Source organism: Galeopterus variegatus, unplaced genomic scaffold (assembly GCF_000696425.1).
Source record: "Galeopterus variegatus unplaced genomic scaffold, G_variegatus-3.0.2 Scaffold4729, whole genome shotgun sequence".
Classification (NCBI taxonomy): domain Eukaryota; kingdom Metazoa; phylum Chordata; class Mammalia; order Dermoptera; family Cynocephalidae; genus Galeopterus; species Galeopterus variegatus.
Window position 1 is genome coordinate 91,763 of NW_007730840.1, and position 14,905 is coordinate 106,667.

Here is a 14,905-nt window from a genome sequence, read left to right on the forward strand (position 1 = left end):
TATTTTAAGATCAAATATATAAGGTAAAAATAAATGAATATATTGAACATTGGCCTGGAGACAGTAAAATGTTATGCTTCTGGTAAAAATGTAATAAGACAAGATCCTTTTGAAAATTAACTTTTTGTGTAGATATAGTTCATTTCTCGAAATATATCTCAAACAAATAATCTTGAAAGCAGGAAAAAGCTTTGTAACAAAGCTAGTCATTAAAGCCTCATCTGGTAAAAAAATGGTAAACAAATTCACAGTCCAGTTAAAGGAAAATGATTAAAACTATGACACATCTACTTGATGGACTGTTATATACTAGTAAAATAATACTTATTAAAACTGAGTAGTAATTGGTAAACAAATTCACAGTCCAGTTAAAGGAAAATGATTAAAACTATGATACATCTACTTGATGGACTGTTATATACTAGTAAAATAATACTTATTAAAACTGAGTAGTAATGTGAGGATATTTATTATAAAGTTAAATCAAGCAAAGGAAGGCAAGAATACAGTGTATTTAGTATGATTTAAAACTATGTTCTTAAACTCGAAAGAAAAATCATACATATACATATACCTATACTGCAAAATAGGACCAAAACTGCAAAAAGCTCCAAAATGTTAGATTTGTTATTTTTGCACTAATGTCGATAGGTGACTTATTATTACCATCTTTTACATTTTCTATCATAAGAAATATCTGAGAATGAGCAACATCAGCATCATCTGGAAAGTTTTTAGAAATGCAAATTCTCAGACCCCACCCAAACCTAATTCTGAGAGTGGGGTCAATAGTCTGTATTTTAACAAGTTGTCCAAGTGATTCTGAAGCACACTAAAGTTTGAGAGTCAATGCATTATATCAAAACAAAACATAAAGATGATGAAGTGTTAAAAATGAACATCTAATACAATCCTACGAAACGGCTAAGAACATCTTTACAAAAATATTAACTTACCATTCATCTGTAAAGTTCAGTTTTATTGTGCTTGTAGTTGTTCCTTCTGTGCTGTAGTGCAAACTTAAAACTGGTTCACCTGTCCCTGGTTTGGGGCTCAGCTTTTCATTATTGTTATCTGAAAATTGTGTTTAAAACATTTGAAAACATCTCTGAAACCAGTAAAAAGATGACATTTCCTAAAATTTATAAAACTTAAATTAGGTTGTCCTTGTCATATTCTTTTTCACATCTATCATGGTTCTCATTTAAAGTTTGAAGGCAAGCATTATAGGAACACTGTATTTCAGAGTAGCACATATCAAATTCTAGCTTTGTGTGCATGACTCCCTTTGATTCAGTTGGAAATCACACACATTGAGAACCATATTGAGTCATTACGGAACCAAACAATATTAACATGCAATGACATATGTTATAAACTGGTACCCTTATTTAACAGAATGCTCATGATATTATTCAGTTACTAGAGTATCAAGAATAACATTGGCTCCTTCAGAAACATTGAGACATAAGATTCAAGGGCTCCATAAGAAGTTGTTCAGCAAAAACTCTGCTACAATTAAATGCTATCAAATTATTTGTTCTTTCAAATTCACAGATTCATAATCTAGAGAGGTATCATAGCCTGTATACTCTATGGGGGCGTGGGGGGTTGTTGTGCTTTGACATTTTCTAAAACTGTCTTTCTTATAAGATCATATATTGTGATATGAACAGCTTCTCTTGACTAATCTTGCAAGGCATTTGTTTCTTTTTTTTTTCCTTTTTGTCTTTTTTACTGACTAGTAACGGGATCGCAACCTGGGGTGTCGCGCCCGTACCGGGGACCGGCAACGGGATCGCAACCCTCGGTGTTGCGCCCGCTCCGCGCTCAGCCAGTGAGCGGGAACCGGTCTCCACATGGGATCCAAACCCTCGGCGGGAGTGCCGCCGCACTCCCAGACAGTGCCGCCGCACTCCCAGACAGTGCACTATCCAGTGCGCCACCAGGCCGGCCCAAGGCATTTGTTTCCTAATTATGGAAAAGTCCATTTCACCTTAAGAGTCTATAGGAGATGTCCATGATATATATCTATCTTAATATATATATATATCTTTTTAAAATGGCAAATAAAATCAAGAAACTCTACAGAAATTGACATAGACTCTTCAAAGCCACCCTCCACCAAGAAAGAGTACACAGATATTCACAGACAAAATTAAACAGGGCTTTAAAAATTTTTCCTTTTATAATAAATAACAGTTTGGGGAGACATTAAAATAATGGGGAACACAAATAGAGACATAATCAAATATGTGACATTTGCTTGCAGAAAGAACTCTTCTGTGATATAATCATTTTCTTGATACCAGTTCAAGGACTGATATAATAAATAAGCTTTCTCTCTTAAAAAATAACGAAAAAAACAAATTATAACTTAATAAAACCAAAATTACTCAGGCTTTTTGATTATTAGGTCCACTTTAATTGCAATGAAGGACGTATCTTTTACATTCCTTTTGAAGAGGTTGGAGCACTTATTAAAAGAAATCTCACAGAACCTCTGCTCTAGCTTTTATCCTGTGAGAGGACAATTAACAAAACTTCAAATACAGAGCTGCATTAGAAACGAAAACATATTCTCCAAGAGATGAGGAGTCAAGCTGATAAAACTCGTGAGTATCGACTCTTACGTTTTAACTCCTAACTCAGGAGAAATCCTGTCCTATACAATTAATTGCCATTTGAAAATAATAGTGTTAATTATAAAGTTGGCATCTGAAATGGTAATAATCACTTCGTTTCTGTCCTATTTTTGTCATGACTTTGTCCTTGATATAAACAGCGGCTGGAGAAAAATTAATAACCCATTTCAACTTTCAAATGTTCAGTATTACATTCAGTTTTTTAGAGGAGGTATTTTACCAAATGACATTGTGGTAAAATAACTGACTTAACAGATCTTTAACTTATATAAAATTATTATAATGAAACTTTTAAAACATCTGTCCTACTCTTGACCATCTTTGAAAAATCTGCTGTTTGCTAGCCATTTGTCCACATATAGTTTTCCCTTATTCTTTAGTTATGTTACTGGATTTTTGTTCCACTGCTGCTGAAGTCACTGTCATCTTTAGGCTTCTGGAATTGGTGGGTACAGATGCTAAAGACTGGATGATCATGGAAACTGAGAGGTAGAGTTGGGGCTAGTTCTTTCATTACCTCTCACAACATTTTATAAAGTGGTTTGCTATTTATTTTTCTTTTAAGGTAAAGAAGAAATAGAAAACAAAAGTAGGTGTGAGAGAAATGCAGGATTTGAATTTCTTAGACCTATCTTGGTTAGAAGCATACGTTGTAAGAAGCTTTGTGGAATTTAAATGCCATATCAAAACTTTCCTTTTGAGAAAAATTAAAGAGACAGTTATAGATATTTACATGCTATAACTACAGGAATATAGTAAAGATCTGTTAAGAGGTCGAACAGAGCAGAAAACATTTTACTTAAGAAGATGATCAATGACAACTGAAACTTTCTTTCTAAGATATCTACTACACAGTTCTTATTTAATCTCTTGGGAATATAATCTACATATTGTAAATCATGTAAAATATGGTAGTATTCATTTAATAATAAAATGATAATAGTTGATAGAATTTGTTAACTTCAGTTGTCAATGAGTGCATTAGTCTTATGTAATATTGGCCCATTGCTATAACAGACTCTTCTGTTAGTTACAACCATTTCAGACCCCTCAGTCTAGTTATTTCCTTGTAGCCTGCTCATAGTGTCTCTGGCAGAAACAATACAGAATGCAGAACCTGGTTTCTTCAACTGCAGTATTAACGGAAGTATATATCTGAGATTTAGAATTCATTTCCTAGGCTTTATTCCATTCTACTTTTCCTAGTTTAATTCTCCTCTTCTTGATCACATACAACTTATCAGTTTGAATTTTTCTTAGGATTGTAAACCCCCGGGCTACTAATAAATGCATTCACCATTTATTTGTGACAAAATGCACAGTTTAAGCTACAAATGTTTATGAAAAATCTACTTTAAAGATGAAAAAATTCAATATTTTAACTTTATTTGAAAAAAAAAATTGTAACCATTTAAATTTAAACTTGCTGTATGTTTTAAAGTTGGTTCAGCAAACACATTCAAAGTCTTACATAATACAGACACATATTATTAAAATATCTTGCTTAACAAGTAGATTTTTACTTAAAAGATTTAGAGTTTAGAACTTCACCTAAACACACAATGGCTTTATGTAGAAAGCACCATTATAATAATAACTGCAATTTATTGAGCATTACTGTGTACCAAGATATGTGTGTTAGTGTTACTGCTCTTAATAATCTTTGTAGCAGGTACTATCATCTCGATTTTACAGACGATGAAACTGATGATAATAAGTTGGATTTTTTCCTCTAATTACACAGGTTTCCTTTTATATGAAATTCCTACTTACTATACTATATTGGAACTAATCTGAACACAAGGAAGAAAATAAGATTGCTTAAATAAGTAACTATTTTAATTAAGAAATATCAAATCTTGGTGGTGTTATTCCTCAATTCATATCAACATTAATATAACTGATAAAACTTCTGACAGCCAAAATTGTCACTTTGGCATCAGAGTACTGGAAGACTATATTGTATCTTCTTCTAGGGCATTTGGAGATTGAACTGTTGCTTCTCCCTCTAAAAACATTGTAGGAGAATATTTTGTGGTGCACTCAGCACATGTGCAACGTAGTGGGGTTATTCAACTTATTCAGCACTGCTAAGGTTTTACATGGCCATTCTATATTGCTTAGTAATTATAATTATTAAAAAAAATTGATACTGTTTAGTGTGGTCTCTATCAAGGCTAACTATTGCTTATTTAAAACACATGCTTCAGAATCACAGCAAAAACTACATAAAAATCAAGGCAATATATTGCAAAGGACTTTATTTGGGGGGTTAGAAGTGAAAAAGTCCATACCATGAGATTCAGGAAACCAAATTTAAAAGATTCTTTCCAGAAATAGTACTAGACCCTTTTCAGACTAGTGATTTGGCTCAGGAAAAAATTTCAGAATGGGCTGAAATATAATTTGAAAGCAACTTTTGAACTATATTCATATTTAATTAGGTATCTTCCAAGTCTCTGACATAAGAATAAGTTATTTTTTGTAATACGTCCTTTTCAAGTAATTTAATCTGTGCATTTCCACTATGAAATTATAATCATTAGTAGTTCTAAAAAACATACCAAAAAATTGTGATTAGAGTAATACAAAATATGCTATCTTGGTAACTAGTTTTGTATATTTAAATATTGATCTAAATACTGATATGACCTAAATATCTAAATATTGATGCGGATGTTCAGATTTCTAGCTAGGATACCCCTGAAGATCTACCCTATGAGTAAATTCAAAGTCTTCAAAATGAAGATAATTAACTAGGATATGGCAACAATAATTTGTTTAGAACCACTATGCCCAACAGTTTTCTCTCTTGCTGGGTCACTATTATAATTGTCCAATCATACAATAATCAACTATAGTAGATTAGATAACCTATTGAACATATAAAAATAATATATTCTTTACCTAAGGAATTTTCTATTATATAATAATGTTCTACTATATAATTAATATTCCTTATTCTCTTATACAAAATATTTTTAAAAATCAAATCTAAAATAGGGAAATCCTCTGAAAAAATGTAGACATATCAGTGAAAAAGTTCAACTACCTCCCCAAATTTTACACCCCAACTTACTTGACTTATATAGAAGTAAAGGCAAATTTCTCAAGTATAGCTTCTAAACCAATGCAAAACTTATCATTTTCATAGGTTAAGAAATCTGTAACTTTTTTGCAGATTCCAGATTGTAAGATATCCAGTTCTCCTTCCAATCACTGGTAGAAGGAAGCATATTCTGATTCAAAGTGGAGATGCTGCTTCTAGGAGTAGATTCTTAACAGAGAACACCCCTCTACCATACAGGTAACTGCAAGGCAAGGCATCTGATTCTAAAAGTGAGTGCTCGCACTAGTGCAGATCTAGTTTTATGAATATAGAACTACTTTAGGAAAGCCAAACCAAACAAAGTGCAATTTTAGCACTAATATTTATTAGGAAATCTCTTCTATATTATAATCTTTTGGATATATGTTAATATTCTTGTCAAATTTTCTTTGGGCTATCAAAACTTATCTCTTTGTCAATTACAATAATTTTAACCCAAAAACTTTTTTCAAGACCTAACACAGAAATGTAAATTGAACTTAAAGATGGGGCTGGGGCCGGCCCGGTGGCGCACTGCTACAGTGCGCCGCTTGGGAGTGCGGCAGAATATGCTTCCTTCTACCAGTGATTGGAAGGAGAACTGGATATCTTACAACCCTCAGTGTCGCGCCCGTACCGGACCGGGACCGGCAACGGGATCACAACCCTCGGTGTTGCACCCGCACCTCGCTCAGCCAGTGAGCGGCCGGTCTGTATGTGGGATCCGAACCCTCGGCGGGAGCACTGCCGCACTCCCAAGCGGCGCACTGTAGCAGTGCGCCACCGGGCCGGCCCCAGCCCCATCTTTAAGTTCAATTTACATTTCTGTGTTAGGTCTTGAAAAAAGGTTTTGGGTTAAAATTATTGTAAGGGGGGGTGAGATAAGTTTTGATAGCCCAAAGAAAATTTGACAAGAAAGAATATGCTTCCTTCTACCAGTGATTGGAAGGAGAACTGGATATCTTACTGCCGCACTCCCAAGCGGCGCACTGTAGCAGTGCGCCACCGGGCCGGCCCCAGCCCCATCTTTAAGTTCAATTTACATTTCTGTGTTAGGTCTTGAAAAAAGATCCGTTGCCGGTCACGAAAAAAGACAAAAAGGAAAAAAAAAAAAAAGAAAAAAGATGGGGCTGGGACACATATGGATTCAGACTACGTGTTTCCACATTCTCACCGATATTTAGAATTTATGGGTTGAAATGTAGTATTTTACCTTTGCTACCTAGGCCTCTTTTTCCTCTATTTCAGAACTATTATTAGTCTTATATCCCTCTATTCATAAAAGTTTCCTATTCTAATTTCACTTTCATTCTTGAGGGAGAACAGTATAGGAAGAAAATCAGTAAAGATGCCCACCCCATGTGGCACATAAGCCCTGCCAAAATCTTCCTCCAGTGTCTCTTTTCATAATTGTTTCCTGAGGTATATTCTCCTTTAAAAACAAAAAAATCAAACTCATCTGTCATATATACACTATGATCAAGTAAATAAATTCATATGTTGAAATGTGAATTCCAGATGAAAATAAACAAATGAGCCTAGCTTAGAAGAACACTCCCTTTAACCAATTTGCACTCCAGTTACTGTCCTTCCTGGTTACTGTTTTGGAATGCTTTTCTTCTCATTTCCATTTCTTCATCTCCTACTCTAAAATCTGGCCTCAGCCTCTATCACTCCAGTGAAATTGCTCTACTAATGAGATCAATCAACTCCATGTTCATTAAATTAGTGGAGAATTTTTTAGAACCAATTTAGTTGATCTCTCAACAGCACTCAAGTAGACAACTCTCTCATTTGAAAATTTCTCTTCTCTTGATCACAAGACATCACAATGTTTACTTTGCCTTACACCTCTCCAAATCCTCCTTTTCAGTCTCCTCTACCAGTTCTCCTCTCATAAGATCTTTTTTTTTTTTTTTCTGAATTTTCTTGAGATGTTCTAGATCTTCTACTTCCTTCTCTACTTTTTACTCTCATCCTAGTTGGTTTCATCTACTTTCATGGCTTCAATTACCATCTACATTCAGAAAATCCCCAAATCTACTTCTTAGGCTCTGATATTTTTTCTGAGCTCCATATAAACACAGCTAACTTTCCACTTGGGTGTCTCACACAGGCAACTCAAATTCAATATATTCAAAACCATGTTCATGATCTCCATCTCTCTCTACACTTCCCCTCCCATACCTTATTCCTTTTCCAGGTTTATCTATTTAAGGAATTAACCACCAACTTAATTGTGCTCAATCAAAACAGGAGAGTTACTCTTGTAGTGACTGGAAAAGTCACCTGCTAATCTCTATCAGTACCTCCCACAAAGCATCACAAGTAAATGTATTCTCTAATTTAAAATAGTGTATTTGCTATATGAAGGAAGACTTAAGACACATACCCTGGCCTTGTCTCCTCCAATCAGATTGCCATTATTGAACTGTCTCCATATAGAAATTCTGGAGTTATATTGCATCTTATACTTCGGACTCCTCCTCAACCCTTTGTCCATTTAATCTACATCTTTATGGTTTCTTGAATCTCTTCACATCTCTCCTTTTATCACCAGGTCAACATCTCTATTACCAGGAGAACTTCCTAAGTGATTTAGTCTCTAATCAATTCTCCACACTCTATACAGAACATCAGGCCATACTCCCTATTTTAAACCCTTCATTAGCTTCCCTCTGTCCTTAAAATCCCAAACCGTAAAATGTCCAAAAGGTACTTCTCAATCTGGGCCCTTGAAGCCATGGTGCTGCCCAGCCACAGTGGGAGTCTTCCAGCAATTCTAATGTGGTATCTCAGAGCCTCTGCACACACTATTCATGCTTCCCTTTACTCACTCTCTTTCACCTAACTTATTCAGACTCATCTTTCAGATGTCATTGTATGTCTCATCCTCAGGGATGCCTTATTTGGCCCCCTGTCCAAGGAGACGAAGGCTCACTCTTTTATGTTTCCCATTTTACCCTGTTATTTCCCCTTTTATAACACTCATCACACTTACATTAAGTAGTTCTCCATCTGTCTTTACCGTTAGAAGAGGCAAAGCAAAGAGGTTATGATCACAGATGCCAAAGCCTTGCTGCTGGGGTCTGAATCACATTTCTAATACTTACTAGCTGTGTATGACCTTAGACATATTTCTTAACCTCTCTTTGCCTCAGTTTCCTCATCTGGAAAATGGGAATAATAATAGTACCTACTGCATAAAGATGTGGTGAGGATTAAGTAAATTAACATATAAAAATTGCTCAAAGCAATGTCTGGTACAAAGAAAATAAGATATTAAGTATCTATGTTGTTGTTGCTGCTACTATTACTGTTAATCAACTCAATGCTCCAAGAACAGACAGCATTCAGCTTTATTCATTCATGCATACTAGTGTCTAGCCCAGTACTTGCTACAAGGTTGGTAGGCATTTAAATCAGTTGAATAAAGTAAACATACAAATATGGCTCTACCACTTATTTCACTTGTCTTTACGTATCTCTTAAAGTTTCTTCATCTGTAAAATAAGAATAATAGTATTCACCTAAGTAAGTTACCAATGCAAATGAGGTGATGCATGTGAAATTCTTAACACAGTGCCAGTCACAAAGAAACTCAATAGATGTCAGTAATTTTTACCATACACAATTCTAAGTTAAAAAACAATTTAGCTGGAGGCTCAGATATAGATTTGATTAACAGGAGAGTAGAACAAGTGAGGATATGCAACAAAAATTAAATAGGATTTAACCTCCAAGATCAAATATATCACTCATTGGAAGAATCTAGACCTACTAGTTGGGGATGGGGGGAAATCAGTTATTTCTTTCCAAGTAACTAAGTGATAACTAGTTCTAAGGAATACAAAGAATCTGGAATGAAGTCTGATTTCACTAACTTATTTTTTCACTATAATTTAAAATACAGTGTTTATATTGAACTTTCAAAATGAGAGAATAGAACTGTGATTGGTTATTAGAAGTGGGAAAGGGAGAGGGGGAGGGAAGTTAGAGATCTACTGATTAAGTTTACTTTTTGCAAAGATGAATATACTAATTATCCTGGTTTGATCATTATGTATTGTACACAGATATTAATATTCAACTCTGTACCCCATAAATACATATATTAAAACTCTGATTAAAAAATAAAATAAAATATAGTATTTACACATGTATTCTAGTGTGGTGAACATTAAATTTATATTTCCCATTAATACAGCAGGCTTCACTCATTAGATATTTATTTAATAAAAATCAGAATTGTCAGTGTACTGGGCTGAGCCTGTGGCACACTTGGGAGAGTGCAGCGCTGGGAGCGCAGCAGCATTCCCGCCGTGGGCTCGGATCCTATATAGGGATGACCGGTGCGCTCACAGTGCTCACTGGCTGAGCGAGGTGCGTGGTCTCAAAAAGGACGGAAAAAAAAAAAAAAAAGAATTGTCAGTGTACACTTAATGGCTATCTAAAATATCACTTGATGTAATATTATTAACATATTACTAAAATGAAACTTCATTTTGATGGCAGTATATCATCTTAAGGAAATAATATATTTAATGCATGACAGGTCCAATTTTTCCACTTTGCAATCTACACTAGTAGAATTAGTAAAATCTGTTTCATTGGTTTCTGATTATCTACAAATCTCCTATAGATGAACGTTTTATAAATACCAAAGGAAGTATGCTTACATAAAATGACATATAGCGATAGTTAACATTTATATTTCTAAAGCCTACAAATTAGTATTTATATTTCTGTAAATCCAGGATAGAAAATGAGTGCCTGACAGATGCATGACTGTCTACAGGTGTAAATTTTTAAACTTAACAGCATTATCAACTTCCACTTAATGATTATCAGTATAATAAATATAAAGTAACTTGCTTCAATTATGGCCAAAATTTAAAACTCAAAATTATTTTCTTATGCCTCTCAAAAATTAATTTTTTCAAAAGAACAATCATAGATTCTTTTTTTGTTTATTTTCTTTATAAAGTAAGAGGGTAATTACTGTCCTAAATATTTTTAAGAGGAAAAAATTTTAAGTTTTAATAATATAAACAGGCAAGAAAAATATATGTCAGAAAAGGGTTTTTCCCTTTAGAGTACAATAGGCATAGCACAGAAATATAAGTAAAAAAAACCAAACAAAACTACTCACTAAAACATATTGTTCAAACTAAAAAAAATGCACAACACATACCACTGTGCTTTTATTCAAATAGTTTCACTTTGTCCATAATTAGCACAGAAAAAAGGCCACCTTTTTAGGATTTGCACACAACCCTAAATTTGGACAATATTGAAAAGTATTTTACAACAGGACAGGATTAAAAAATAATGTACATTCTATATATTTATTTCCCTACCATATTGTTTCTTAAAGTATTTTAATCAAAGAAAATAAAAACTATTGAGACAATCAGGCAATTGCATTTATGACTCTGAAGGTTCAGACTAAATATACTTTTGTTTATCAGACTGTAATTTTGTTAAAAATTCAAAATAAGCAAAATACTGGTTGCAATCAACCAGCTCAATAATGTATGTATAATTATTCAAAGAAAAAAAAAATTCTTCCGTGAAGCAAGCTCATTAAAATTTAAAATTTTTTATTAATACTATTTTTACTCTTAGTAACTTCCTTAGATAAAGAAATGTATAAACTATAGGAAATTAAATTAAACATATGAAAGTGCTGGGCACCTGGAAGATGTTAAATAAATATTTTGTAATGTAAATATAAAACTGAATATCTAATAAAGAAGTATTAGTGTCTCTGTAAAAGTATGAAAAAGACATTTTAAATATGTTTAAACAATCATTAGAGATATATTCAGAACAGAAATGTATTAAATGTTCCATTTTTTCCATTCTATGGGGTAAAATTTGAGGTAAAAACTTAAAATAATAGCATATTGGGGATATCAACTATCCCTGACATCTTTAACGAGGACTCTTTTTGCTTATTCTATACACATGCTCAGTTTTGAAACTTCAACCCCTGTCCCCCCAACAGACATTACCTCTTTTCTATCTTTTCAATCTTAATTGAGCTTATGAAGCTCAAACCTTTCTTTTCAGACCACTGCTATCTGGCTCTGCCTCCACCACAGCATAACTCAACCTGTAATGTCAAAGCAATCAATAACCCATACATTAACAGATTCAAATAACATTTCTCTACCCTTTTTGTACTTGACATCATTACGTCAGACATCATTACTGACCAGTTCCTCCCTGAACTTCTTTTCTCCTGGCTTTGGATATGGCATTTTTTCTGGCCACCCATTTCTCTGATCATTCCTTTTCAGTATCCTTAGCTAGATCCTTTTCTCTGCTTGCTCCTGGTAGTGTAGCTCTCCTCTTTTCACTTTATCTGCTTTTCTCAGACAGTCTCATCCACTCCCATGGTTTCAACTGCTGTCTATAAATTGATTATTCCTAATCTTTATCTCTACCTCAGACTTCTCTGGGACTTCCAGAATCATGAGATTTCTCCATTTGGATATCCAAAGGGCATTTCAAACTCAACATTTAAAAAAAAAAAAGCCTCACATACTTTCTTTCCCCTTACATCAGCTGTTCCTCCTGAAATCTCTATCCTGGTTGATGGTTCACTATTTATCACCCTATCAAGACACCCAGATATCATTATTTCATTAATTTCTAACTAATCAGTCTCAAAGTCCCATTAATTCTGCCTCTTCAAATTTTTAAAACAGAATCAGGTTCGTTAAAAATCTGTCCATTTTCATTTTCGATCACTATTGCCTTAGACTGGATCCCTCATCATTTCTAACCTAGACTACCACAATAACTTCTTGTACGCTCTTGCTGTTTTCCATCTTACTTCTTTCCAATCGATCATCTGTAATGCTGCCAAAATGAACTTTCCAGTACATAACTCTGATCATGCTTCCTCTCAAGCTGAAATAATCTCTGTAGCTCCTCACTGCTTAAACAATTAATTCAGTTACCCCCCATTCAACAATATTTTTTACTATATAACATCATATAAAATATGATTTTAGGCACTGCATATATTATACTGAACGAAAACAACATTTAGAGAATATGAAGAAAGGCAGATATTAAACAAACAATCCCCTAAATAAATGTATGATTATGAATTGGACAAATCAATGAAGGAAGATAAGTCACATAGAATGAAAAAGAGGGGAGAATTACTGCAGATTGGGAGGTCATATTATTTCTGAGAAAGTGATATCTAAGTGGGATTGGAAGGGTGAAAAGCTGCTCAACCGAAAAGTATTTCTGGTAGAGGGAAGAGCATGTACAAGGGATTTGAGAGAAAAAGGAGCTTAGCATGTTAGAAGAACTGAAAGCAGCCCTGTTTGGCAGGAGCTTAGTTGTAAGCGGAGTGGCTTGAGGTGAGGTTAGAGAGACAGGGCTCAGGTCATGTTCAACTTGTATGCCAAGGTGTGCTTTCTCGGATTCTTGTGAAGGGCTAAGAAGCAATTAAAAAATTCCTGGCAGATGAATGACATGACCCTATTTACATTTTTAAAAGCTTCACTCTAGGTACTGGTAGAGAATAGACTATAGTAATTTGGACCAAGTGGATATGAAGACCAGTGAAGGTTATTCCATGAGGTAACAAGCAGTCTCCCTTAACTTTCATAGCAGAAGTTATCTTTAGGTAATGTAAGCCTGAAATGTGAAGTCCCCAGGACTTTAAAAGATGTAGTCCTGCTGAACAAAAAGGCATGTATAAATTCAGCATTTAATTAACTTGGATATATTTCCCATCATTACAGCATTTTTGCTCAGAGGTCTTATTATAAAGCTACATTTTACAATGAAGCTTCTCCCAAGCCCACTCAATATGTGACCTCTTATACAACACTTCTACTTATTATGAATAAAAGGCATATCATAATTTACATGGCCCAAAACACAAAGAACCTCTTGATTTCTGCTTCCAAGCAAGTCACCCTTAGCAAATGGCATCCCCATTTATCTAGGCATTAATGCCAAAAATCTGGGAGTTAACCTTGATTCTTCTATCTCTCATGTTCCAAATCATATGTAAATTAAGTACCAACGTAAGTTGAATATAGTATTCAATATAATTCTATGAAAATTATTCTATGTGATTAAACATAATATGAATCTGGCTACATACTCTCTGAGAGTGATATACTGTTTACATTCATATACCCTTACAAAAAAGATTATTTGATTAGAGAGTAGTTTTAAACAGTAGTCCAATATATTATAATATGATGTTATAATTGTGTTTTACCTTAAATTATTTTTCAGTGTTAATAACTCTACAATAAATATATAAAGATAAAACATGCTTAATTTCTTAGTTCACAAATTCATTTACCATTAGTTCTCAAATTCATTTATCGATTCTTTCTTAAGAACAGAAAAACCTATAGCAATACTAGTCATCTCAGGTTTACAAAGAATAATTTAAAATCAGAAGCAAAAAGGAAGTTTTCTAATTTGTTTTTAAAATTAGCTGCTGAATATTTCTCTAAGCAGATAGTTAACATCAGATCTACTATAATATTTAATTTCCCCATTACTGTTGACAAATGAGTTATTCTACATATGTAAACTTTCCACCAACCAAATTTTATGGCTTTAGTGCTAATTAAAAAAAATTTTTTTTGAAAGAAATATTTGTAAAATCTATTAGGCGATCATCTGCCTTTATTGAATAGAGAAAAGTAATTATCATTTTAAGTTATTCTTGATGACTTAACATTATTAACAATATTTATCATATTGTGCTGCAATACATTTAGAAAACTTCAGGGAATTGAGGCAAGACAGTAAACTATTTGCCCCAATTCTAAATAATCCGTTTTAGTTTTTTATAGTCTTCCTCTCTCCATCCTTCTTTTCAAATACCCATTCTTGTCAGAATGTATTACTCTACCAATCCCTCTCTGTATTGTATTTGATATGCTAGTAATAAATTGATAAATAAGTAACCTATCTCATAAGGTTCTACTCAAGGCTTGAGGTTGATTATATACCTCTCCTACTTCAAAAAGTACAAGTGGAAATGAAAGCTATTTTCCCTTCTGATTGGTGGCTTCTAAGTTTATCTTGTGTTCTTTTTTTTTTTTTTCCTTTTTGTCTTTTTTTTTTCGTGGCCGGCAACGGATCGCAACCCTCAGTGTCGCGCCCGTACCGGACC

General features: G+C 33.8%; 1 protein-coding gene across 3 annotated transcripts in view; it reads right to left on the reverse strand.

The window, feature by feature from the left end:
• The window catches only part of DCAF6 (DDB1 and CUL4 associated factor 6), a 126,522-nt gene that overhangs the window by 40,111 nt on the left and 71,506 nt on the right, over nt 1-14,905 (reverse strand). For all 3 annotated transcript variants that reach the window (XM_008588228.1, XM_008588227.1, XM_008588229.1), the window contains one exon: nt 957-1,074. In XM_008588228.1, the coding sequence (XP_008586450.1) occupies nt 957-1,074 (118 nt within the window). The remainder of the gene's footprint in view (nt 1-956; nt 1,075-14,905) is intronic.